Genomic DNA, 26,308 nt, shown 5'->3' with positions numbered 1-26,308 from the left:
CCTTTAATTCTCAAGGAAATGGCTCCATGAACTTGCTCACAGATGTGGCGGGACACAGATGTGTAGAGAAAGAGATTACTTGACAGGATTGATGGGAGACGTGCAGAAAGTGGGAGTGTGGTTAGATTGGTTTACCATGGAAAACCTCACAGAGCATAGCTTTCACATATGGGCATAAGAAGCCACGCCATCATCTGGCTTATTGTTGTGTGAGGCAGACTGGTACATACTTTTTGTTTTAACTTCAAACAATGATCTACTTCAAAAGAGGGTTTGGATGGATGTTTTTAAGTTTTCTTTTGGGAAGCACAACAGCTGGCATGAAAAGAAGCTTTTCATTTGGTAACGCTTGCTTTGTTTGATGGAACTCACTTTTTCCTCATGAAATTGCAGAAGCATATCTCTAATTAACGTCTGAATTATTCAGAATATTCTGAGAGATGGGAGGATGCAGTGGCATACAAAGTTCTGAATGATCAGGCTTCATCATATCTTAAAGACCTCATAGTATCATTTCATTCCAACAGAGCATATCTCTCTAAGACTGCGGGCTCATTTTTGGTTATTTGATTATCTAAAAGTAGAATGGGAGGCAGAGACTCCAGCTATCAGGCCCATCTTCTGTGGAACTCCCAGTTTGGGTTCACGATACAGACACGCTCTCTACTTTTCACATCAGACTTCAATCTTCATCCCTCATTTATGCTGCTATAGACTCAGACTGTGAGGAACCATTCATGATGCACTGATATCTTCTCTATGCCCTTCTTTTTACTACTCATACCAGGATACCAGGATTGCATGTCCTTAACTTCGATCCTCTTTTTAGTGGTTTTTCCCCTTATTCTGATTTGTTTTGTTTTGTTTTGTGTTTTTTGGTTTTTTGGTTGGGTTTTTTTTGTGGTTTGTGCTCCTCCTTTTCTGTCATCTCGTTCCCATCACCTCCAAATCTATAGCAGCTGATTCCCCATCCTGGGGAACATGGGGATCTGATCATTGAAGTTGAAGCATTTTGACATGGCGGCTGCTTTGAGCTGTTACTGTTGTTTTAAAGTAATTACATACAGGTAGAAGTGAAAATGCTCATGTGACATGTAAAGTTTAAAAATAAAAGTAAGTCACAATGTACACTGTGTAAAGTGTAGGCGGCACTAAAGCATTACTATGATGTTTGATTCTTGAGGTGTAGTAGATGTCACAGCTTTACAAATAGCTGTAAAATGTTAGTCTACAGAACTGCTCAAGGATCGTTCTCGACTATTGAACCCCACATGACTGTGTTTAATTTGTGTGTCCTGCTGGGTGATATGTTAAACTAGTTTATCCTGACTTTATTATGTGAATGCTGTGACTTTAAATGTGGGAAAGCACAGAGTACGCAAAGGTTACTTTAGAAAACATCAATAAACCTTTATATGCACTTTTCTAAGATGACGCTGGCGATGTCAAAAAAAAAAGAAAAAAGAAATGCACCCATGAGTGATTTTAATATTTGTTTCATGCCAAATACAAATATTTGTCTATTATTTGGTTATAATATCTTGCAGATGGCCAGAGGCGGAATTCTTGCTTGGCTCTCTTTCCTAGAAATGTCACATTTCAGTGTGCTGGGAGATCACTGTCTAGCTCGGGGACATGTGGAAGCAGAGCAAGGCAGATGCTTCTGTTTGCAAAAGCTTTAAGGCAGACTTCTAAGTTTGAGCTTCATGTCTGTACACTCAGTTCCACCTAACCTTGTATCACCTTTCCCAGATGTCTCAACTATTGATGGTATCCGAGTTCTTGGCCAGACAGAGGTCTCTATTGAGGTGGACTGGCAGAACCCTCAAGCTGAGATGGATTACTTCAGGCTTACACACACTGACCCAGAAGGGCAAGAGGAGGAGCTGAAGGTACAGAGGAGCCAAGAGGCGCGCACCAAACACACTATTGTGGGTGAGTCTTACAAGTTTGTGAACAATGTACAAAAGTATTTCTCAAACTGTTGTGCTATTAGAGTAAGCTATGGGTTCTAAGCTAATCAATAAGAAGTAAATAGTCCCGTAACCTTGTTTCTTGAATCTTGAATTGGACGCTTTTGGACATAAATTTTGAAATAGTCATCCAATTTGATTTAAAATAATCTTCTGGTTTTACTTTGCAATTTATATTGTAAAAGTGCTACAAAAACTTACATATACAGACACAGTTACTTTAAATATTCAGTTCAAATTAAGCTTTAGGGTAAAAATATTAATAATGTTGGAATATAAAACATGGAACATGACATCATCTCATAAACACACAGTATACAGCAATGGTAAAAAGAAGGTATGCTCTCTGTCCGTTCAAACGTTTTACATATCACGAAACAATAAACAATTATTTATTTATTATCAGATCTTAATTAGGTAAATATATAACTGAGATGAACAGCAACACATGACATATTAAACATCATTATTTAATTCACAAAAACCAAAATGATTCAAAAGCCAAAGTGCAGAAAAACTAAGTTCAGGCTGACTGTTTCAGCCAAGCTTTAACTGTTGAACACACGGCCTCACATTTCTTGATTTCTGTGGTATACAGAGGAATTCCTGGTCAAATCAATGACTTCAAGGTGCCCAGATCCCATGATTCAAAAACAAGTCAAATAATCAATCCATGCTATGACTGGTTTTCACCAAACATGGCTCTAGGCATCATGTAAAAACATCTCGACATCGTCTGATCTGTCCAAAGGACATTGCTCCAGAGGTCTTGTTGTTTGTTCAGATGTAACTTTGCAAACATGAGCTACGCTGCCATGTTTTTTTTTTTTAGAAAGAAGACTTTTTCTTCTGCCAAGCCTCCAAAACAAGCCATGCTTGTTCAGTCTTTTTCTAATTGTACTGTCATGAACTTCAAATTTAACATGTTAACTGAGGCCCGTTTGTCTGAGAGCCAGCTCTTGGGTTTGTTGCATTGTACGGTCTGGCCTTGGGAGGGGAATTTGCTGGATGTCCACTCCTGAGAAGATTGGCAGCTGTCTTCAATGTTTTCTGCTGAATCATCTTTTTCACATGATGCACTTGGATTTATTTGGAAAGGACCTTCTCAGGCTGAATGTTTCCCCTACTTGGCATTGTATAAATTAAATACACTACTTCTGCGATTTGGCTTAAATTTTTGTTAAAATAAATAATGACAAATAAATAACTAATGACATGGGTTTATGTCTCATATTTTCTAGTTCATTTGGAGTTGTATATGACCTGGTAAGGAGCAGAATTTCTTTCATATAATTTTCTGATATGTAAAACTGATAGAGGGTGAATGTTCTTTTACCAGGAAAGTGGGTATAATATACATTTCATGTAGTCTAATAGAAAAGGGATCCCATAATTTAAGGATTTGATTGAGAAAAGTCAGAAAAGTAATTTCTACTTCTACTCAAGATTTTCCTCAAAGTTTGTAAATCCCTTGTTTTGGAGCATTATATCAGAGACTGATGGACATTTGCTTCTTTTAAGACTAACTGTCTCTTCCCACAGGTTTGTATCCAGGAACAGAGTATGTCATCTCAGTGCAGGCCATTAAGGGAAACAATGGGGGCAAAGCTTCTTCTGTCACCGGTGCCACAGGTCAGTGTCAACACATCAGCATTCACGAGTTGTTGAATCTCATACTGCTGTGCCTTATTATCAGTTAGCATAAAGTGGGCCCAATTTTCTCAAAATTGACTGCTGCCTGACATTAATTGCATTGAGACTGCATTTCTGCGACCACTGGAGAAGTCTGACTGTGGATGACACTTAATATAATAGATCAGCCACTCTTGGAACAGAAAAACATCAGAGAAACAGCGAGGAAAACCATATTCCACTTAGTTTTGAATTGGGTGTACCACCAATGAGTGCGCTTAGCTCTTGTTGTGTCACCTATAATTCACCTGTGGTCAGATGCTAAGAGGAAAAACACATAATCTGTCAGACACAAAAAATGCTATGGAGTATTATGCAAACTGCTGTTACCATCCTTACAGAGCCAGTGATAACATTACAATGAATACAGCCAGCAAGAGGCAGGATTGTGGGTTATGGATGGAGGGCTGGAATTTACAACCTAATAATTTGAGCAATCTTTAATGGTTGTGGTGAGCTTGGTCACAGAGGGGAAACATGATATGAATTCTGTAATGACTATGAGATGCTCCCTGACAGTCAGGGTGAGAAGGTCCATGATTTACAGAGTCTGGTGTTGTTGGATATTAGCATTTTGGTCTTAGCGTGAGTTTTAGGACGTGATGAGGAATACATTTTTACTCTTTACTTTCACAGCCATTCTTGACATTAAGTTGCTATATAGTTATAATTTAACAGACCGCCAAATGCTCCACAGTGGCACATCAGGTTTTCAGTTTCTCCCATTATCTTCTTTTCTGTCTCTCATTCACCTTCCCATCTTTCCTCCTCTCTTTAGAGATTACTCACTTCTAAAGCTTTCTTCAGTTTGAAGTCTGTTCATTTTGGGTGGGTGAGTTGTTATTTTTGTTTTTTTAGACACTGAGGCAACCAGTTTAATGGTTTTTAGTCATCAGCCTTAGCAAGGTATTTTCAAGACTCACCTCTCATCTTTTGAAGACAGTCAGGTACTCAAGAACTCATGTCTTCACTAATCTTTTTTTCTGTGTGTATGCCACTTACTTTTGCAGCAACTGCATAAGTGTGTGTGCGTGTATGTGTATGTGTGTGTGCGCGAATGGGCTAATCTACACCAGACAGACAGTGGCTTGTCTCCACTCCAGCAGCTACAATCCTTCATTTTAGGTGTAGCACGAAAAGGCTTAGAGGTGATTGAAGAGGATACTCCTCAGCTCTGTCTGGCAGAGAGGATGTGCTAGTTTCTCGATGACTGGCATGGCGCAACAGAGAGCACAGTCACCTATTATCTCGCCGAACATGCTGTTGCCTTTGGGCAGCGGGGTTATACACGGGAGGAGATAAAAGGAACATGAGGGGGGGAATATTGAAAATACACAAACAGAGAGGAAGCTGTAATAAAGAAGAATAAGACACTAAGTGTTGGCATTAGAGCTAAAAAACCAGAGTCGAGTGATAAATCAAGATATTTATAGGGGGAATTAAGAACAGGAATAGGACAGGATATAAAAACAATGGGTCATAAAGAAACAATTTATGGGACATTATGTAATGCGTTATTGGGTAGGTACTTCTAAGACTACAGCTGCCATCTTACATATTGTGTAAGCGCCACAGTTGAAAGGTTTCCCCACTGTTGCCATCTGTCCTATGTGCCTTCTCATAGTCTCTTTCGCAGTGTCTGTCACGCATCACAATTGGCATCCTGCTAAACTTATTTTGCTGTGGCTCCTTTTATAGTTGTTTACCTTCTGCACTACTGATAACAAGGTATTACATAGCAAATAAAAGAATGACAGTGGATATTTATAGCTGGGCCTCGTTATGCACTTCCGGTGTGACTTTTATGTTGGATTTATGTTTATGTTGCGGAATATGCACAATTTTTGACTGAATGTTTTCATTTTATTGCCACCAATGACAACATACGAAAAGAGAAACTGAGGACCAGACTTGTCATCCTTACTATAACCTGTCCAAAGCTTAAGAGGCATATAAACACATCATACCACAGCTGCTACTGCTGATTCAGATTCAATAAAGTCACCACCAAGGCCTTTATAACAAAAAGCAGATGGCTTGACGTTCGAAGATGGGTTGAATTTTCCACTCAAATGTGTCCATCGGAGGTTTTTGAGCCAGCTCTTTGCGTTAGACAAAATACAAAGAGCTGGAAAAATGTCAAATGAAAATGTGAGAAGAGACATTTTATAAAAGTAATGAGGATTCAAAACAAATTCCCGAAAGGTCAAACTGGGAATGACAGATTTTGTGTAGAACTACTCTTCGTGTGTTGATTCAATTGGAGCAGTTGAACAGCTCTATGCACCTATTAAGTGTGAGAAAAAGATAATGTTGTTTGTAGGTATCTTCTTAATCTTGGTGTAGGTTATTGCATTAGTAGCATTGATGTTTGAGCCTGTTATGCTCAAAAGTGTGTTGTTGTTTTTTTACTTTTTCTAATATTCATAATAATTGTAATTAATTTTAATTAATTAATTTTTTAATTAATTTTAATTTATACATTGCACAGGTATCTTCCAAAATTGTTTAAACATGAACAAAAGAAAAATCAGGATCTTTTAGCCATTGTCCATTGAAATTTGGGCAAATTTTCTCAAACCTACTATATAATTTTGCTACAAGAATTGTCCCTTATAACACAGAAAATGCTCTATTTCTGCCACAGATTAACACAGACAGTAACACAGATTGATTGCTTTTATTCCACGTTTAACAATCATGCTTCCATGAGTGGTCAGTGCCAGAAGTTAGGCTGTTGTGTATAATCTGAGGGCTGAACTAAGATCACAGTTTGTTTTTCCCTGAAATATGTCCATGTTAACAGTGTACTGTATTTTCTTGTTGGAACATATTTGGATTATTTTACAGTTACAGTGGTGTTTACCTTTAACCTGTCATTCAGAAGAAAGAAAAATTGTTCTCTTTGTGTATTTGTTAAAACTTACTTACGGCTGCCACGTGGAGTGAATAAATTATGAAAGGATAGTTCATAACGTAAAAAAGGGAGTTTCACACAATTCATATTATATGTAAGGACAAAATATAGGTATGTTGATAAGTCAGTTCTGTCATTAAGAATTATGAGTTACTTAAAGCACATACAAGTCGTTGGGCAAACATGCTAATAAACTCAACTAGGGCATAGATCAAGCCTGACATATTGTAGTCTCTGAATGAATGGAGCTCTGTTGCTCCATATGTAGCCATACTGTATGGCTTTCACTGTACAGTGAGGCTGTGAATCTGTAAGGCTCTAAATGATGAAAGACAGCCTACTACTGAGTGCCTTGTGGTCAGTGTCTGCTGAACATGTCACCCATAATGGATAAGTTGTCCTCCAAATGGCCGTAGTCGCAGCTTGTGTTGTGTAGCCATGTAGTCACTGACGCTGCACAGCTAGTGGGGTAGAACGTTTGGAGTAACTGGATCCATCATACAGAGCAAATGCAGGCTTGGAGCACGTAAGAAAACGTATCAAATAACTTATAGAAAATGTCAGACGACTGAGGGATTGGACTTGTTTGTTCAGAGGGGAATAAAGAACATTAGAAAAAAGAAAATCCAGTGGTGGGCAGTAACTTTAACACAAGAGAATAGAGATAACGAACACATTTAGTCAGCGTACCAGTGTATGATTCTGTATTTTCATTTGTTCTTTTTTTATATGCTGTACTTAAATAGGCATAGACATCTGCAACCTTTCTGCACTCATTCCTGGCTGAAGAATTGTGAAAAGGTCTGACTTTTATAGTTATCATCATATTTTGCATTAGCTCACCATGATGAATTCTTCAGGAATTGATTAGAATTGTAGTAATAATAGGAGCAATAAAACACTATAAACAGACCTCACTACACATAAACTATGCATTACTGGCAAACTGTACATACAATTGTTTGCAAAAATGACTCATTCTGCAACGATTTTCCCCATTCAGTGTTGTATAGTATTGGTATTTCTGCTGTCAAATTTCTACTAATGTTCTATTAATCTTTTAAATACTATATTCTGTTTATTCTACAGTCGTGCATCACATTCAGTTAAATCATGTGGTCGCTCTCCTGTGAGAATCAGATATCTATTACAAAGCACAGTTTGTACATTTGTTCAACCAAGGTATTTCTCTGGTTTAATTAAAAGAGGTTTTTTTTAAATTAAATTAGAGGTGACTTGAGATCCCCTCTCCATCATAAGTTCTGATTCAAAGTCCTGAAGGAGATATTAAAATCTTCTTTCGCAGTGCAATCTAATAAAATTAGGGGTGGGTTTTTATAATCGATTCATCGATTAAAATCGATTCTGGCTTGGATGACGTAAAATCGATTCATTAAAATCCTGAATCGATTTTTTAATATAAATTTATTTTGCCCAAAATGCCAGAATCTCTGGTGACATCTCACAAAATTTCAAGAACCACCAAACAGTTAAGACAGTAAATGAGAGCAGGAACACGGATTCTGCACATAGACTTAAACACACAGCGCAACCCGCGGATCAGAATCAGTTAGATGTCGCCTTTCTCACGGTCGGGGCTGAAAGCCGACAGCTCGCTGATCCTGATCTGTCGGCGGGTCCGCGCTTTGTGTTCACGCCCTTTATGCGCCGATTCTAAAGCTGTTAGTTTGATCTCTCTCCAAACAATACTGACCGAACCAGCAGCAAAAGAAGATCCAAACGCTTCACATAAAATCGTCATGAATTCACTCTGACTTTTACTGTTTTGCTTCCACCGCGATGCACAGCTCTCTCTCTCTCTCTCTCTCTGTACTTCAAGAATAGTTTCCCTTTCTTCATTATTCACTTGCTTGTTACGCACAAGTCTACTGTTGTTTACAGCGCTGTCAGCCGCTGTTTTTTTCCCTTTTACATTCTTCCGAAAAGAAAACCTCATTTCTGCTGTTCAATACTGAACAAATTTAAACTTTTTAAAATTATTCAAAATGCAAAACGCTTAACGTGTCTCTAATAAAACTGCTGTAACTTCAGAGGTAATGTTCATATGTTGATTAATGGTTTTCTTTCGTTTTTGATGTACTGCAGAATATTTTTATAAATCCCAGGCCAGGAAAACCTTCATGTTTTTCTGTTTTATCTTCAGCTACTTTGACACAAAGGCATCTGCTGTGACGCTCACACCTTTGATAAAGTCTTGCGTGTGTCAGCTTCCTTTTTATTGATACAAAAATATGTAAATGTACTGATCTGAATTATAATATTTCTGACTGTCAAAATTTCCCAGATTTAAATCGAATTGAATTAAATCGAATCGTGGATCGAATCGATTCGGGACCTTGTGAATCGGAATTGAATCGATTCTAGAAATCAGTGACGATACCCAGCCCTAAATAAAATGTACATGATAACTGATCTGAAAGTAGAGCCAGGGCAGATTGTCTAGCGCGCCAGTATCCAAATCAATTTCCAGTCAAAAACCAGAGGTTTATCCACAATGTGCATGTGGAAGCAGCTAGAAAACTCTGCTGGCCTATAGATTTAATTGGAATCAGAGTCAAGCGGAGTAAATCCTGGTTCCAGAGACAATAGCCAACTGTGGACACACGATGGCAGTAATTTAAAGGCAGTAAGACAGGTTCTATGGCAAAATGCTATTTAAGATGAAAGGAGAGAGACTACGGTAAGTTCATTTTTTTTATAGTGATTTTCTGATTTTATTGGAAAGGCACTGCCAGCCTTGCTTGCCCTAAATGCTACCGCTATGTTCTAAAGGAGCTTTGTTCAGGTCACATAGCAAATAATTGAATAATGAATGATGAAAAGAATGAAGATATTCAAACTGATAAGTTCTTTCAAGTGTTTTAGATCAATTCAAAACGAAAAACATTTTTGCACTAACAGGCTTTATATGTTGTGCCACATGCATCATATGTTATTGCCTCACACCTCACAGTTACTGCCAATTTCCAGAATGCAATGACATCTCCCTGGTGGTGCATACTGCCACTTCCTGTTTTTAGGTCATGCAGTTCTGGTGCAGAACTGACATTATTAGTCATTAATTTCAAAATGTTCTTAAATGTTCAACACTAAGCTTGTTTAGTGTTTTTCAGTTAAGGTGCTTAGAAAAGTGAATGACCTCTCATTTCGAGGCCTTGGAGGAAACACACAGCTCTAATAAAAAGGAGCTATTATAAATTCTTTCTGTGGTTTAGCTCATGACAGGCTGTCAGGCAGTGCAGCCACAAGGACAGGGAAGTGACAGAGGGAGAGGAGAGGAGAGACAAAGAGGGGATATAGAGTTAGACAGTTGCACACTTCCTTTCTTCTCTTGGATGCATCATCAATCAGTTTTCACGATGCACACTGCACACTGACACAAGAACGACCTCGACTCAACTGCTGCCACAGAGGAATAATCCTAAATGATGATTACTTTTACATTTCCCTTCACTTCCTTTGTGTCTCTCCTACTATGCCTCTGTGACTTTATTTCCAGTCTTACTTTCTTTGTTGCTCTCCCTCTACACTTTCATGATGAGTACCTCGACCGACCCCAGAGCCCATCCAGACAACACTCACAGCTTCACCAGAGTCTTGTATGCATCCTTCATATTTCCTCGAGCCACCGAAACAGAAGCTCGATGTTCTGGTCTGCTTGTCTTTCCTCTACAGCTCATGTATTACAGTGCAATGAACAGATCAGTAACCTAGGTTGCTTTGATGTTACAAATTCTCCTTTTGTTCATTTTTTTTAATCTTCAGCATCCATTAATAAAACAGTAACAGGCTTATGTACATTTCTGTTGGATAAAAATGTGTATCACGAATGTGCCATGTTACAGCCTGACCTGCTGACTAAAAAGGCGAGACAGCCATCAGTATTTGAACGGGCTGTTTTTCAAGGGGTCGGTGAAACCTTTTAGAAGCGCTTGTGAAATGGTCAGAAAATGCCTGGCCGAACACATTTCCTGTGTCACAATTTGTTGGTTTTGTTTCCAAAACCAACAATTTGAACTTCACCTCAATTTTGCCAGCTGTGTTGAGGTAAGAAAGTCAGCAATTTGAATGTCTCTGAAGCTGTCTTCAGTTTTTATTGTTTTTATTATTCTATTTTATTGTCTCCCCCACTCTTTTTTTCACTTTCTGTGCACACATCAAGAAAAGCACAACACATTGTCGGTCTTCCAGGAAAGACTGTGAAGACTGCTAATGTCTGATCTGACAGCATCATAGTGTCCTTGCTTCAAGGAATGTCTAGAAGAATGCAGGGCTGCAATGTGGTGTTAAATCAGCTAAAGTGAACTAATGGGCAAGAAGTCTGTCTATCAAATCCATGCGCAACTGGTGGCTAAGTGGGTAATTATAGACTACTTACATGTTTCTAAGAAAAAAGAATAATGGTGTCTGCAGAAGTTAGATGTTAACTTCTTAAAGTCCTCTCTGTATAACCCTTCAATTTTAATGTTCGGTTTAACAAGTGTTAAGTACTGTCTATTAACCACAGAGATCTTTCTGGCTCTTTCTCATCAACTGATGTTTGACTGTTAGCAACAGCCCTCATCACCTCATCGGTGGAGTTACTGTGACTATATCTTACACATTTGTGATGCTTTCAGTTTTGAAAAGTCTGCCCAGCATTCATACACATAAAGTACACCACAATAACCCTTAATAAAAAATTTAAAATATTTGTAAAAATATAAAACCATAATAATCAAATCAAAGCACTTTTATTGTCACATCACATGTGCAGGTACATTGGTACAGCACATGCGAGGGAAATTCTTGTGTGCGAGCTTCACAAGCAACAGAGTTGTGCAAAATACAATAACATAAACAGGCAAAATATACGAATGGCTAAATCTGAAACTAATAAATATATGTATAATATATAATAGTATATGCAAAAAAATAAATAAAAAATTTCTGGATGTGTATACTAAATGTTTTTCTACGTGTGTGTGTGTGTGTGTACACATATTTTACAAATTAAATAGAGTCAACAATAAATAAAATATATAAAAATATACAGAGTTGAGACATGTGCAAAACAGTGGCTTTACTGTACAGTATGGAGTGCATAATGTTGAAGTTCCAGTAGTGAAGGTGAGGTGTCTATGACGTGTTCAGCAGTCTGATGGCCTGATGGAAAAAGTTGTCTCTCAGTCTGCTGGTACGGGACCGGATGCTGCAGAACCTCCTTCCTGATGGAAGCAGTCTGAACAGTTTATGGCTGGGGTGACTGGAGTCCTTGATGATCCTCCCCGCTTTCCTCAGGCACCGCTTCCTGTAGATGTCTTGGAGGGAGGGAAGCTCACCTCCAATTATCTGTTCAGAGCACCGCACTACTCGCTGGAGAGCTTTGCGGTTGTAGGCGGTGCTGTTGCCATACCAGGTGGTGATGCATAAAATACGCTAATAATTACCAATAACTAAAAAAATTATTGGCTATTATATTGGCTATTATAAAAGGCACTGACAGAAAACCCAGGTCATGTATTTATGAGGATTTACTTCAGGGTTATGTTGTTTAGTCTTGTAAAGTTTGCCAATAGACCCTGGCTGATGTTGTCCAGGTATTCTACTTTTCTTATTATATAGAGTTCCTTTTTTTTTCATTATACAACCTTATCAATATTGATTGCCATAGTCTACAGCTATATGTTTCTGTAGAGACCAATGTCAGTGATGTTGTGAACTCTCTAGCAACTGACATTAATAGATGGATGACAACAGTTTTTTTCTTTTTTTAACTTAACAAAGACAAAATGGAAAATCTTTTAATTGGCTCAAAAACCAAGTTTATTTATAAGTGAGCAACAACAGGTGACACAGTAAGATTTCAAGTAAAAGGTCATGGCATTGTTTGACATTCTGATTTGAGCTTTAAACCCTGCATTAACTCAAGGCAGCTTTCCTTCATCTTAGAAATATCGCCAAAATATGACTCTCCTGGCTCGCCACGACTCAGAATTTTTTTTCATTTTTAGTAGACTGGATTACTGCAATTCTCATTTTGTTGGACTTCCTAAAAAGATTATCAGTAGACTGCAGCTTATCCAATACTCTGCTGCAAGGTTATTAAGTAAAACGAGAGAATAACAGAGCACATCGCTCCAGTTTTAGCAGAGCTACATTAGCTTCCAGTATCTTGCAGAACTGCTTTAAAAATACTCTTACTTAAATGGCATTGGACCATCTGGACCATCTTATATTTCTGAAAGTCTGTCACTTTATATCCTGGCTCGCACTCAAACATCCTCTGCTGCCAAACTCTTAGATATACAGTATTCCTCACAGAGAGAAATTGGGGATGCAGCTTTTGGTGTTTATGCCCCCAAAATCTGGAACAGACTATCTCAATATACCGAGGAAGCAAACTGTGCCAATAATGTCAAGAAACTCTCAACATCACACATTTAAATCTGGCATTTAGCTAGTGTTTACATTTAATAAAAATACCACTTCACTGCTTTACCTTTAAGTGAGTTCAGCAGCCATATTTAGTATTCTGGTTCAGAACGTGCAGTTTCTCTACAGTCCCGTCTGCTTCTGTTCCTTCAATGTTTATTTTCTTTTTCTATATTTTTTATGTAGAATTTCGTCTTATTCATTTAGTATCCACGTGTGGGATGTATGTGGATGCATATATGAACATATTTCTAATGGGTTGTTTGACTTTTTCAGCTCTTTTTGATGCTTTTTTTTCTTTGCTTTTTTACGTCTTCAGATATTGATGCTCCAACAAATCTCGTCACTACCGAAGTAACAGAGGACACTGCAACAGTCTCCTGGGATCAAGCCCAGGCTGGAATAGAGGGATACATGCTGAGTTACACTTCTGCTGAGGGATCCAGTTCAGACATCTCTGTAGCACGTGATAGTACCTCATACAGGCTGATAGGCTTGAGGCCTGGAGTTCTCCATACTGTCTATATCTGGGCCTATAAGGGAGACAAAGTCAGCGGAAAGAGTTCAACAGAAGCTGAAACAAGTAAGTGCTGAAAGGGGAAACATTACAGTAGAGACTGATTTGATTATTTGGCTGTCCGTCATTGAAGACTCCCACAGAGGAATCATATTTTGGAGGTCAGCTGTCAGCCGGTGATCGGCTGTGATCAGCTGATCACGGGGCCGGGGTTAAAAGAGAGACGCCACCCACCTGTTCGCCGCTCAGACATCAGTATCCTCGTGTCACGAGCTCCGAAACTCTGCGACATCAGTCTCCGCCTGATCCAGCAACTGTGAGTTACAACCCCTTTCGATCCTTTTTCTCTTCCCGGCTCCGCTCGCTCTCTGTCTGTAACGACCGTTCCGAAGCCACGCTTCGTGCTCAGGTCATTACTAGAATAACTGCGTGTCTGCTCCAAACCCACCGCTAGCCTTCGCCGCGCTTGGGTCTAGCCAGCACGCCACACGGGCACGCCGAATTACTGTGTGCGATCCGCCCGGCCGTGACAGGATGTCTGAGCCGCATGTAGACCCAGCGGAATTCGAACGGCTGAAAGCCGAAGTGTTATATCTCCGCGGTGTGGTGGATCGGATGAGCACAAAGATGGAGTCTCTCACCGAAACTGTCCTCCAGCTTTCCTCTTCCGTCACCTCGCTGCAACGTCAGCCAGCGCCGGTGAGCGCTGAACCCCGGATCGGACTACCCGACAAGTGGAACGGAGTAGACGGCCGGCCTGATGGACTGCTCGCCACCTTAGACATGATGTTTGAATGTCAACCCACTAAATACGTCACTGCCCGTGCAAAAGTGGCGATGCTCACCTCTCTCTTGTCTGGCCAGGCTCAGGAATGGGCCGCGGCTCTCTACAACAATAAGTCTGCAGCGTGTAATGACTATGCTCTGTTTGTGGAGGAGTTAAAAAAGACCTTCGTTCCCCCCAGCAGTGAAGTGGAAGTGGAGTCACAGCTGCTTCATCTACGCCAGGGCAGCCGACCAGTCTGTTACTTCGCCTCCCGATTCCGCACCCTGGCTGCTAAGCTTCAATGGGGAGATGCTTCTCTGCGCTCCATCTTTCTAGAGGGGCTGGCTGATTACATCAGAGACGAGATGGCCGGCCGCGAGGCCCCAAAGACCTTGGATGAGGCCGTGGACCTTGCCCTGAAGATCGACCAACGCGTGATGTCGCGGCCTCGCCATGCCCCTCGGGCCTTAAAACCCTTCCAGCCTCAGCGGACCACGTCGTCGCAACCTCCTCCCCCCTCTGATGGAGCCACGGCTAGCCCAAGCAGCACATCCAGCGAGGAGCCCATGCAGCTGGGTGGACTCCCCAAAGAGGAGAAAGAGAGACGCTGGCGTGAGGGCCTCTGCGCCTACTGTGGATCAGCTCGACACCGCCGTCCCCAGTGCCCGCTACGGCCGGGAAACGACGACGCCAGGTAGACTGCGGGGGTGTCCCACCTGGCCCTTCCCACTCCTCTGATCCCTCTCGTTTTCTGCTACCGGTCACGTTTCACCTGAAACACCAACAGCTCTCGTCCGAAGCCCTCCTGGACACCGGAGCCGCCGAGAACTTCATCGACCAAAAACTAGCCTCTCGGCTCCGCATCCCATTGACTTCCGTCGACCGATTTCTCCCGGTGACCTCAGTAGACGGGCGACCACTCCAACCCTACCCGGTCCAGTTCCAGACCCAGCCAGTCCGCATGTCTGTCGGGGATCATCAGGAGGAGATCCGGTTCCTAGTAGTCTCGGCCCCTTCCTCTCCTCTCATCCTCGGATACCCCTGGTTCCGTCGACATGACCCCCACGTCTCCTGGTCTTCCTGCCAGATCCTGGACTGGGGTCCCCAGTGTTCACGCCGCTGCCTTCTCCTCCGGACTGGACAGGACTCAAAGTCAGAAGAGGCGTCACCCCCGGAGCCCGTCGATCTGAATAGGATCCCTCCGGCTTACCATGACCTGTCCGAGGTCTTCAGTAAGAGGCGAGCCGCCGCTCTCCCTCCTCATCGCTCCTACGACATGGCCATCGAGCTCCTCCCGGGAGCAGTTCCTCCTCGTGGTCGCCTGTTCTCGCTGTCAACCGCAGAGAACAAAGCCATGGAGGAGTACGTCGCTGAGGCTCTCCAACAGGGCTTCATTCGCCCTTCTACCTCCCCTGCAGCTGCAGGGTTCTTCTTTGTAAAGAAGAAAGACGGCGGGCTTCGCCCCTGTATAGACTACCGAGGCTTGAATAAAATCACTGTTAAGAACCGCCATCCTCTTCCTCTGCTATCCACCGCGCTCGATTCCCTCTCCCAGGCCTGCATCTTCACCAAACTAGACCTACGCAGCGCTTACAATTTGGTGCGGATTAGAGAAGGGGACGAATGGAAGACGGCCTTCATCACCCCTAACGGGCACTGGGAGTATCTGGTGATGCCCTTCGGCCTCTGCAACAGCCCTGCTGTCTTCCAACACCTGATCAACGACGTCTTGCGGGACATGCTGGGCCGATGGGTATTTGCCTATCTGGATGACATCCTGATCTACTCTCGCACCGAAGTAGACCATATTCGCCATGTGCGGGCCGTGCTAAGCAGGCTGCTCGAGTACCAGCTGTTCTGCAAACTGGAAAAGTGTGCCTTCCACCAACGGTCCACTACCTTCCTGGGCTTCACCATCTCCTCCAATGGCCTGACCATGGACCCGCAAAAGCTCCAAGCCGTGACCCAGTGGCCTCAGCCTTCCAGCCTTAAGCAGCTACAGAGCTTCCTGGGCTTTGCCAATTTTTATCGGCGCTTTATCCGCAATTTCAGCACCATTGTCGCGCCACTGACATCCCTCACCAAACCAGCTAACCTGCCCAAGCCCTTCTGCCTCCCCCCTGGTGCGAAACTGGCCTTCCGAGACCTTATTCGTCGGTTTGCTACAGCTCCCGTCCTGCTCCACCCTGATCCTGCCGGAGATTTTGTGGTGGAGGTGGATGCCTCCGATGTTGGCGCGGGCGCCGTCCTCTCTCAACACGGCCCGGATGGAAAACTTCACCCGTGCTGCTACTTTTCAAGGAAGTTCTCCGACACGCAGCGACGGTATGGTGTCGGCGACCGGGAACTCCTGGCCATCAAGTGGGCCTTGGAAGAATGGCGGCATTGGCTCCTGGGAGCGAAAGAACCATTTCTGATCTGGACTGATCACCAGAACCTGATCCATATTCGTTCTGCCAAGCAGCTCAACCCAAGGCAGGCCCGTTGGGCCTTATTCTTCGAACCATACAACTTCCACCTCGCCTACCGCCCTGGCTCCAAGAACACCAAGGCAGACGCCCTCTCCCGGCAGTTCACCCAGGACGACTTCACGTCAGACCCTGGGCCTATCCTACCGTCTCATTGTTTCGCTGCCCCCCTTCGGTGGCCCTTGGAGGACTCTATCCGGGACGCCCTGACCGCCGAACCGCCTCCGCCGGAGACCCCAGCTGGGCGGCTCTATGTGCCATCCCGGTGCCGTCAGGAGGCCTTGCTCTGGGCTCACTCCTCCCCGCTCTCTGGTCACCCAGGGCCCGACAGAACCCTCCAGCTCCTCCGTCGTGCCTTCTGGTGGCCCTCCATGACTCGGGACGTCCGGGACTTCGTTTCCGCCTGTGACACCTGTGCTCGGGCCAAGTCCTCCACCCAGCCACCCGCTGGCGACCTTCACCCTCTCCCGGTGCCGAGACGTCCCTGGTCCCATGTCGGCCTTGACTTTGTTACCGGCCTTCCATCTGTAGACGGTCTTGACACCATCCTCACCTTTGTGGACCGGTTTTCTAAGGCGGTGCACCTGGTCGCCCTGGCCGGCCTCCCCTCCGCCAAACGGACGGCCGAGCTCCTCCTGGACCATGTCGTCCGGCTTCACGGATTCCCCAAGGACATAGTCTCCGATCGGGGGCCACAGTTCACCGCCAGGTTCTGGAAGGCCTTCTGCCGCCTGATCGGAGCGTCTCCCAGTCTCTCGTCCGGCTATCACCCTCAGACCAATGGGCAGGTTGAACGGACCAACCAACAGTTGGGGCGCTTCTTACGGTGCTTCGTCTCCGCCCAACCGTCGCTATGGCCTCGTTACCTGGTGTGGGCTGAGTTGTCTCATAACCTTCACATCTCTTCCGCCACCGGTCTCTCGCCCTTTGAGGTCTGTCATGGATTTCAACCTCCTATCTTCAGCCATCAGGAAGCGGAGGTCGACGTGCCGGCTGCTGAACGGATGGTCCGCCGCTGTCGCCAGGCCTGGATCAAGGCGCGGGCTGCCATTTCCCGGGCCAACGCTCTGTACACCCGGCAGCATCGTCGCCGCCACCGCCCGGGTCACCCCTTCCGGCCGGGGGACCGCGTCTGGCTCTCCTCTAAGCACCTACGGCTGCGCGGCGAGTCCAAGAAGCTCGCTCCCCGGTTCGTCGGCCCGTACGAAGTCACCGCCCGGCTCAACCCCGTGGCTTACCGTCTCCGGCTTCCGCCCGCCATGAAGGTCCATCCGGTTTTCCACGTCTCGCAGCTTAAGCGGCACGTCGCTTCCCCACTGGCGCCCCCCTCCCGGGCCCCGCCCCCGCCCAGGATCGTCGATGGGGGTCCTGTCTACACTGTCCGTCGGATCTTGGACTCCCGTCCCCGGGGCCGGGGGGTCCAGTATTTGGTGGACTGGGCTGGCTACGGCCCTGATGAGCGCTCCTGGGTGCCGTCCCGCTTCATCTTGGATCCTTCCCTCATCTCGGATTTCCGTCGCCGCCGTCCTGGCCCGTCGGGTGCCGGTCCTCGGGGGGGGGGTCCTGTCAGCCGGTGATCGGCTGTGATCAGCTGATCACGGGGCCGGGGTTAAAAGAGAGACGCCACCCACCTGTTCGCCGCTCAGACATCAGTATCCTCGTGTCACGAGCTCCGAAACTCTGCGACATCAGTCTCCGCCTGATCCAGCAACTGTGAGTTACAACCCCTTTCGATCCTTTTTCTCTTCCCGGCTCCGCTCGCTCTCTGTCTGTAACGACCGTTCCGAAGCCACGCTTCGTGCTCAGGTCATTACTAGAATAACTGCGTGTCTGCTCCAAACCCACCGCTAGCCTTCGCCGCGCTTGGGTCTAGCCAGCACGCCACACGGGCACGCCGAATTACTGTGTGCGATCCGCCCGGCCGTGACAGGAGCTAGGAATATCTACAAAGGTAAGGCAGAAAAAAGAAACTCTTATCCCCTCTTTTTTTTTTAACAATGGTGCTGAAAGTGTAAACAAATGCTTTTATCTTCTGTCTCTTTTTTACTGATTGCACAATAGCCTTTGATTGTCTGAAAAGTGATCAAAAGCGCAACTGTTCTTTGCTGCCTTTGAACTTGGAGCAGTCTGTGAACTAAAGTAAAGCTTGATTTTAGGGTCTCTTTTTCTTAAGCTCCTTTATGTACGACCTTAAAAAACATACAGATAATTGGTCAATTACTACCTCTTGATCTTGTGCGTGCTAGGTTGACAATGTGTGAAAAGCATTAATATAGACATCACACACTTAGCACACCAGCCCCTCTTATCCATCTGCCAAGAGTGGAACTTGAACTCTGTGTGAAAAACGCTGTTTAACATAATTAGGTGGTACACCTCATTTAAAAGCAGCCCAGTTTAGCCTCGGGTTGAATGTTCATAAGAAGTTTGAGCAGAAGCATTTTGCTTGGTCAACAGAGCAAGACACTTCTCATGTCTCTTAATCTGGCTGTTGTGCAGATTAGCAGCTGTTGCTGTCTGCTGGTATTGATGTTTTTGGAAGAAAGTCAGCAGAACAAGAAGTATGAGTGCTTTAAAAAATATCTTTACGCATCAGGATCACAATGACTGTGACGGCACAAGCTGGTGAAACAGGCTGAGCTAGTAATAGAATTAGTTTTCCTTGACAGCATAGTATGACTTTAGTTTCTTAACAGTTCTTAACAATGTTTTCCTGCTCCTAGTAAAATGTATGCGATGTAGAATTTCCATGTTCTTTGCTTACAAGTAGCTCCTAGAACCACTGCTTACATAGCAGTGTGTCATGCCGTCAAACTTGGATTCAATAAAAAATGTGTCAAAATAGTTGAATGTGGTATTTTTGGATACCATTGAAAAGATTTTTCATATATGTCATATATGAAAAACAACAGGTTTATATAAGAGGTGCTGTTGTTTAAGGCTAGAGAGCTGCTAAAGCTCACCACAGAGTATAATCCAAGTTTGACATCTATTCCAGTGTCTCCTGCTTCTAGATACAGGTGAAGCTCTGCACTGCTGATTTTTTTTAGTTCTTCTGTTTGCAACAGCTGTGATTACGTGTTTTTACCAGTATCTACTAACTACAACTCCCTGTGCAGACCTGGATGCTCCTACTAACGTCTTCGCCCAAGATGAGACAGAGTCCAGCTTCAGGGTGCACTGGGATCCCCCTCAGGCAGAAATTGATGGCTACATGCTAACATATAGCTCTTCTGAGGGCTCAAGTGAAGAAATTGTAATTGGGTCTGACAGTACTTCATACACGCTGACTGGCCTGAGGCCTGGGGTCCTCTACACTGTCTACATCTGGGCTGTCAAAGGGAGTAAAGCCAGCAGGAAGATCTCGACACAAGCTGAGACAGGTCTCAGAAATTTAACTTTCTTTTCAAACCTCAGCATTAAATGGTTAATATCAAAGTTAAACAAAACCCATTTCCTTGCCTCTTACATGATAATATATTTTATGTTACGTATAAAGATACAATATTGTCCAAAAGTCTTGAGTCGTCCCTCATTTTTTAAAAATTTTGCTCCGAGTGAGGCAGACAAGAGTTATTGAGTTATTGAGCAATAGTTCCCCCTGGCTTTATTGGTGTCTATACATGACACATAACTGATTTTAAATTGTATTTTCAGGCTCTTTATTACCACCAGCCTGTTGCAGAGACATATAATTCGTTCCCATTTCTTGTTTGAATCTATGAAAAATGCCAAAGATAACACAGTTTGACAGGCATAAAATATAATTTCTGAACTACCTGTTGGACAAAATCTTGGCATATATCAGGTGTCCTCAAAAATATTTAAGGAGAAAAGAAGAAGTGGTAGGCTATCTAGAGCAGATGAACAGTACCTGAAAGTCCTGTCTTTAGGAAGTAGGAAACACACCAGCAAAGTCCTGCCACAGGATCTGAGAGAGTGTCTGGCCCTTTAGTTTTGGTCAGCAAAGTGGAACATGTTTGCATTTCTCCTTCAGATTCATCTATTGTTCACTGAAGCCTCGTCAGAAATGGTCTCAGTGGACAGGTGGCTGTCAAGAAGCGATTCTTAAGGAAGGGAAACAGGGAGAAGACTGAGGAATGTTAAATCACAGAGGAATCAGACTGCAAATCAGTGCCACAGGGCTTAGGGAGTGATGAATCAAAATTTGAATTTTTTTTAGTAAAATCATCATCAAAACCTCAGGAGTCGTACATCAGTGAGTGTCTAATGCTGTGTGTAAAACACAGTGGATCTTCTGTTGAAGTCTGGAGAACTAATGCTGAAAACTACTTAAAGAAATGACAAGATAGTTTGTCCAAGAGAGTTCAGAATGTGTTGAAGAATCGAGTTGTTCACACAAATACTGACTTTATCATGATTGTTTGAACATGTTTGAGTAAATCGCTAACCCTTCCCAATTCCTCCAAAAGTATTAATTCTAAATTGTCAGCACTGGTCTACCGTCACCTTGACATACAGTTTTCACAAGGTTTATCAACCAAATAACTGGATTTATTATATTCCTTCACATTTTTTAGATTAATTTAATTTGTCACCCATAATATTCCAGATGACTGTAATATTCATCATTAGAGTTTGTGTATTAATATCTTCCCCTAGAACTGGACGCGCCTGCTAACCTCTTAGCAGAAGATGAAACAGAATCCAGCTTCAGTGTTTCATGGGATCCCGTCCAGGCAGAAATTGATGGCTACATGCTAACCTACACATCCTCTGAAGACGGCTCTAGTGGGGAAATCCCAGTGGGGGCAGATGAGTCTGATTATTTGTTGACTGGTTTGAGGCCTGGGCTCCTCTTCACTTTTTACATCTGGGCTGTCAAGGGAGACAAAGCCAGCAGGAAGATCTCAACACAAGCTGAGACAGGTGTCAGATGCCGGTTTTGTTAAAACAAATTGTCTGACTAGTAAATTCATGTTTAATACCCTAGAGCTTCAGATGCCCCATAATTACAGCTTTTCTGAAAAGACAGCAAGTCAACCTCCTTGTAAACCTTAAAAAAATGTCTCTCAGATGGTAGACCAATCAGAATCAGCTTGTTTGTTTAAAGCAATTTTCCAATGTATCCATTCATCAGTTCATCCATCTACTTGCCAACTTCTTTGGGTCAATAAGGGGGAAAGCAGCCCAGACATCTTTTTCCCCAATAACTTACCTCAGCTCTTCCTGAGCAGTCATGTGCCAGCTCACAGCATGTTCTGGAACAACCCAGCGATTTCCTCTGAGTCAGTCATGCCTGCAGTGCAGGGAGGCACTCTGGCCTGCTCTTTCCCATTGACTATTATGCTCACTATTCGGAGCAGTTGCTCCTTTTATAGTTCCTTTCCAGTCGAAGGACCCTTCCTTGATTCATGCAGACTCAGATCCATTCAGGTTAGCCAGCATATTGGAGAACTTCATCTCAACATCTTTTATTCAACAGTATGTTAATTTCACTTGCTTCTCAGCATCTTTGATTGCAAGGGAAGCATGGATTGAAGAGTTCTCTTAAAGCCATTTTCAGTCATGACATAATGTATGTCAGCAGTTTTTGAACTGCGATGATCACGAGCACTTTTCTTCTTCAAACTACAGCACCTTGGACCTATAACATAGGAAAAAACAGATCCGAAACTGAAATGTTTCTTGACAGAAAAACAAGACATTTTCAGCAATATCAGAGGAATATTTGACCAAAAAATCTCAGTGCATCATCAAATATAAATACCATATTCAAGTAATAAGTACTCTCCTTTCTGACAATCAAACAGGCAGTTAAATTTAAATTTTTAATCCTCTTCACAAAAATCAAGTAATTTGCCCCCAAATCTGTCTTTATTCTGTTCTCTATGCTCTTAATCATGTTTTTGTACAGAACTGAATGTTCCTATTCACCTGTTTGGCGAGAGAAAATCTTAAGTGGATCATCAGACCACATTAAGGCAGGAATCAGTAGATATAATTTTAGATGTGATGAAAACACAGTTAAAGAGACCACTTAGGAGCTGAATAGTTTCTAACTGAAGTCCTGACTCATCATTTCCTTTAAACCACTTTGGGCCTGTGAAATGTGACGCAAACCAGCAGGTTTCTAAATGGACAAAGTGAACTTAAAAAACATCAGTATTCATCACGTACTCACAATCATGATATTAATGCTTGTAGAAAATTCAAGCTAAGTTGTTTCATCCCCCTGATGTAGTGAAAGATGAAACAACACATCTTGTAGTTTGCACAAGCAGTTCTTGAAATGTGCATGAGTAGTGCAGTAAACCTCTTCTACTAACATCTTCCTTTAGAACTGGATGCTCCTGCTAACCTCTTAGCCCAAGATGAAACAGAATCCAGCTTCACTGTGTCATGGGATCCAGCCCAGGCAGAAATTGATGGCTACATCCTTACCTACACCTCTTCTGAGGGCTCTAGTGAGGAAATCCCTGTTGGGTCTGACAGGACCTCTTACATGCTGACTAGCCTGAGGCCTGGAGTTCTCTACACTGTCTACATCTGGGCTGTCAAGGGGGACAAAGCAACCAGGAAGATTTCAACAAAAGCACAGACAGGTCAATACAATATGAACAAGTGGATTTTTTCCCCCCTTTTGGCGATATTGAAACTCTTCTTTCTTATGAAACATTGAAAAGGGTCATTTTTCTTCTCTTAAATTTGTTGCAGGCTTGGGTTCTACTGTTAAATACATTGATGCATTTGGGCAGAGCAGCAGGATGTTGCAAAACCAGTTTCTCCTATTAAAGTAGTCCTTAATTGAATGTTTACATGAGCCAACTCTGAGCTTTAACTGGCTGTAAATGCTGAAAATACCCATTACTTTTAAACAGTGTTTACCTGTTTGTGGGTCTGACTCTCTGTTTGGATGAGAAAGCCCCCCAAAAATCTACCCAACTAAATTTTATGACACTTCATGGCAAGATGGAGAATGCCCAAAAGAATAAACAATGGTGCAGCTCAAGATTATTTCCTTGATAATGAACAGCAACATTTGAGTGTCCTTTTGTTATGTGTCAGCAGTATTGCACAAAAACAACCAGTCAGAATTTCTTACAATTTCCTAGAGAGGCAGAGGAAGACACCATTAAATTGTAGTTCATCCAAAGCAATTTATTTATTCTTTCTTACTAGACATGAAAAGCTGCAAAGGGTCCATCAGTACCTTCTTTTAGTAATCAGTCCCAGGTGTTTTCAAATGCAAAAGCTCAAACATGTTATTGCTTTTATACCGGTAATAAAAAGATCCGAACCTGAGACCAGTAAATTATTACTAAAGTACATATGCCCTAGTTTTGGGGGTTTATTGGTTGGAAAAAAAGGCAAAAAGGCATCACGTTCTCTGAGCAGCTGCAGATCATTCAAACTCAGTGAGTTTCTGATGAAGAGACCAGCAGTTTGCACCGACTTGACTGCTGTGGAGTTGACTAGAAATCTTTTTACATTTCTTTCTGATGACAAACAGTATAAGTTGTACTTCTTGGCATAGCTTGGTATTGAGAGGGATCAAAGATTAAGTATAGCTGGAGATTTTTAAATGAACTAACATGCAATCACAGAGTCAATATTTGTTTGTTTGGAACCTCTAAAGTATCGAAGACCACCTCTCTGACTGGAATATGATTCCCAGAGGCCTGGGAGGTCAGGTCACATGGCGGGCCTCAGAGGTTAGTTTGAAGTAAAAAGCAGCAGCACGTGGTGATCGTGTTACAACAGGGGCATCTTTGTGATTCACAGATGATCTGTAAAATCATCTGGGAGCACTGAGTGAAAGCTGGGTCTTTTTCAATTAGGCAGAAAATGACCGAGTTTTGGATGATAAACTTTTCTCGTCGTAACTCGTCAGCGGGCAGAAGGCCAGTGTGGTGCTGTGTTCAAACAGGAGCGTTACTGTGTCAAACGATATCATCTGGGACACATAAAGGAACATGTTATTATATTTGTGACTTTATTGGACCTAGTAAAAAGCACCATTATTATGTCATTTAAAGCTGTCTCGAACCAAACTGTTTCACAGATTTGTCAGGAGCGTTTCATTCTCCTTATGATACCCAAGGTGCTGCTCAAAATGTCACTCTTCACGCTGTCTTGCCCTTTTATTTACAAAAAAAAAGAAGTAATTTTTTTAATACAAACAGAAAATGGTTTGGGATGATTTTGCACCTTATGGTGGCATAGACTTCCCCTAATTTCTTGATCCATGGGAGGTTAAAGCTCCAACTGCTCTAACAGGCATCTCGGTGTCAGACAAATTATCTCAGCTTCTGCTTCAGGTCAAACTCCCAAAGCATTTAAATGAGAAAGCACAAGTATTAGCTTATCTGCACAGGAAAATTGTAACTGTGCAGGTAGATGGTTGTCATATCTTGTGTTGTGCTTCATGTGGAGAAAGTCTGAAAATCTAAATTGCCAATTTAATCGGCCTGAATCAAAAGCTCTACATTTTAGGTTCACAGAGGAAAATAATAGACAGACGAATGATTAACATTATCAGTAAAAATCATGTAAAAGTACCTATTGTTCATAGAAATCATTAATTTGTTCTTCACAGTTTAAATTTTTGGGCTAAAGGCTTGTAAATGGAGCACACGTTTATTTACCAAATGAAAACATGATATTATCAAATGCATTAATGACTAAATGACTGCTGAGCTGTAATCCACTTTGATTTGCACTCATACCCACCAGACATTGATTCTCCCAAGGATCTGAGGGCTGTAGATGTGACGCTGGACTCTGCTTCTTTAACTTGGACTCCTCCTCTGGCTGACATTGAGGGTTACATCCTCACCTACAGGGATGAAGAGGGAAACACGGAGGTAAGTCGCCATAATGATTAGCACCGATGAGTTTGCACCATAGAGCACGGTATTCACACTTATAATATTCAAACGCACAATTTCTCACATATTATGTTGTTTTCACTTCTTGTGTAACTTTAGCAGCAAAAAAAAACAAGACCTGAAGGTGAAGGATGAAGGATGATTCCTCTTATTCTGTACTGGTTATAAGCAGAATCTCGGGGCAACATGTTCTCCTAGTCTCAGTCATTTAAATGACATTTGGGAAATTGACTGGGGCTAAAGGTGCATGTTAATCTTAATCTCTGTAGAACACTGACCTCTTGTGGCAATAAACAAAGCAAACCTGGTAGTAATCAGCTTCTTTTGTTGCTGTTTGCTGTCTTTTTAAAATTGAGATCTAAGTAATTAAACCTAACACAATTTACTTTTCTGTTTAGTCCGAAATGTTAAATCCATAATGTGATGCTATTATATTCAGTGTTCTGTTATATGTTTTCATCAGACTGTTGAAAAGCAGCTTGTAGCCGGTGAGAGCAGCTTTGCTGCATCAAGTCTTGAGATGGGGAAGAGGTACATTGTCACTATTATTGCCTACAGGGGCAACAAGAGGAGCAAGGTGGTAGAAACCATCTTCAAAACAGGTTTGTGCCACGTCACTTAACATCTCGTACTCTGTTAAAAATCATCGGTATGAAAAAAACTCTAATAATCTTCTCACAACATCCCC

The 26,308-nt window shown here is 42.8% G+C and overlaps 1 protein-coding gene across 5 annotated transcripts in view; it reads left to right on the top strand.

Annotated features, from left to right (window-relative positions):
• The window catches only part of tnn (tenascin N), a 46,720-nt gene that overhangs the window by 15,642 nt on the left and 4,770 nt on the right, over positions 1–26,308 (top strand). Inside the window, exons 7-14 of one of the 5 annotated variants that reach the window (XM_026150240.2) lie at positions 1,753–1,935; positions 3,516–3,605; positions 13,337–13,600; positions 19,888–20,151; positions 21,392–21,658; positions 23,071–23,334; positions 25,466–25,596; positions 26,084–26,222. In XM_026150240.2, coding sequence (XP_026006025.2) covers positions 1,753–1,935; positions 3,516–3,605; positions 13,337–13,600; positions 19,888–20,151; positions 21,392–21,658; positions 23,071–23,334; positions 25,466–25,596; positions 26,084–26,222 — 1,602 coding nt within the window. The remainder of the gene's footprint in view (positions 1–1,752; positions 1,936–3,515; positions 3,606–13,336; positions 13,601–19,887; positions 20,152–21,391; positions 21,659–23,070; positions 23,335–25,465; positions 25,597–26,083; positions 26,223–26,308) is intronic. The other 4 variants (XM_026150241.2, XM_080293406.1, XM_026150242.2 and 1 more) reach the window with 4 other exon arrangements.

Source organism: Astatotilapia calliptera, chromosome 18 (genome assembly GCF_964374335.1).
Source record: "Astatotilapia calliptera chromosome 18, fAstCal68.1, whole genome shotgun sequence".
Lineage (NCBI taxonomy): Eukaryota > Metazoa > Chordata > Actinopteri > Cichliformes > Cichlidae > Astatotilapia > Astatotilapia calliptera.
Note: the sequence above shows the minus strand (reverse complement) of the source record. Positions and strands in the feature narration are given on the sequence as shown.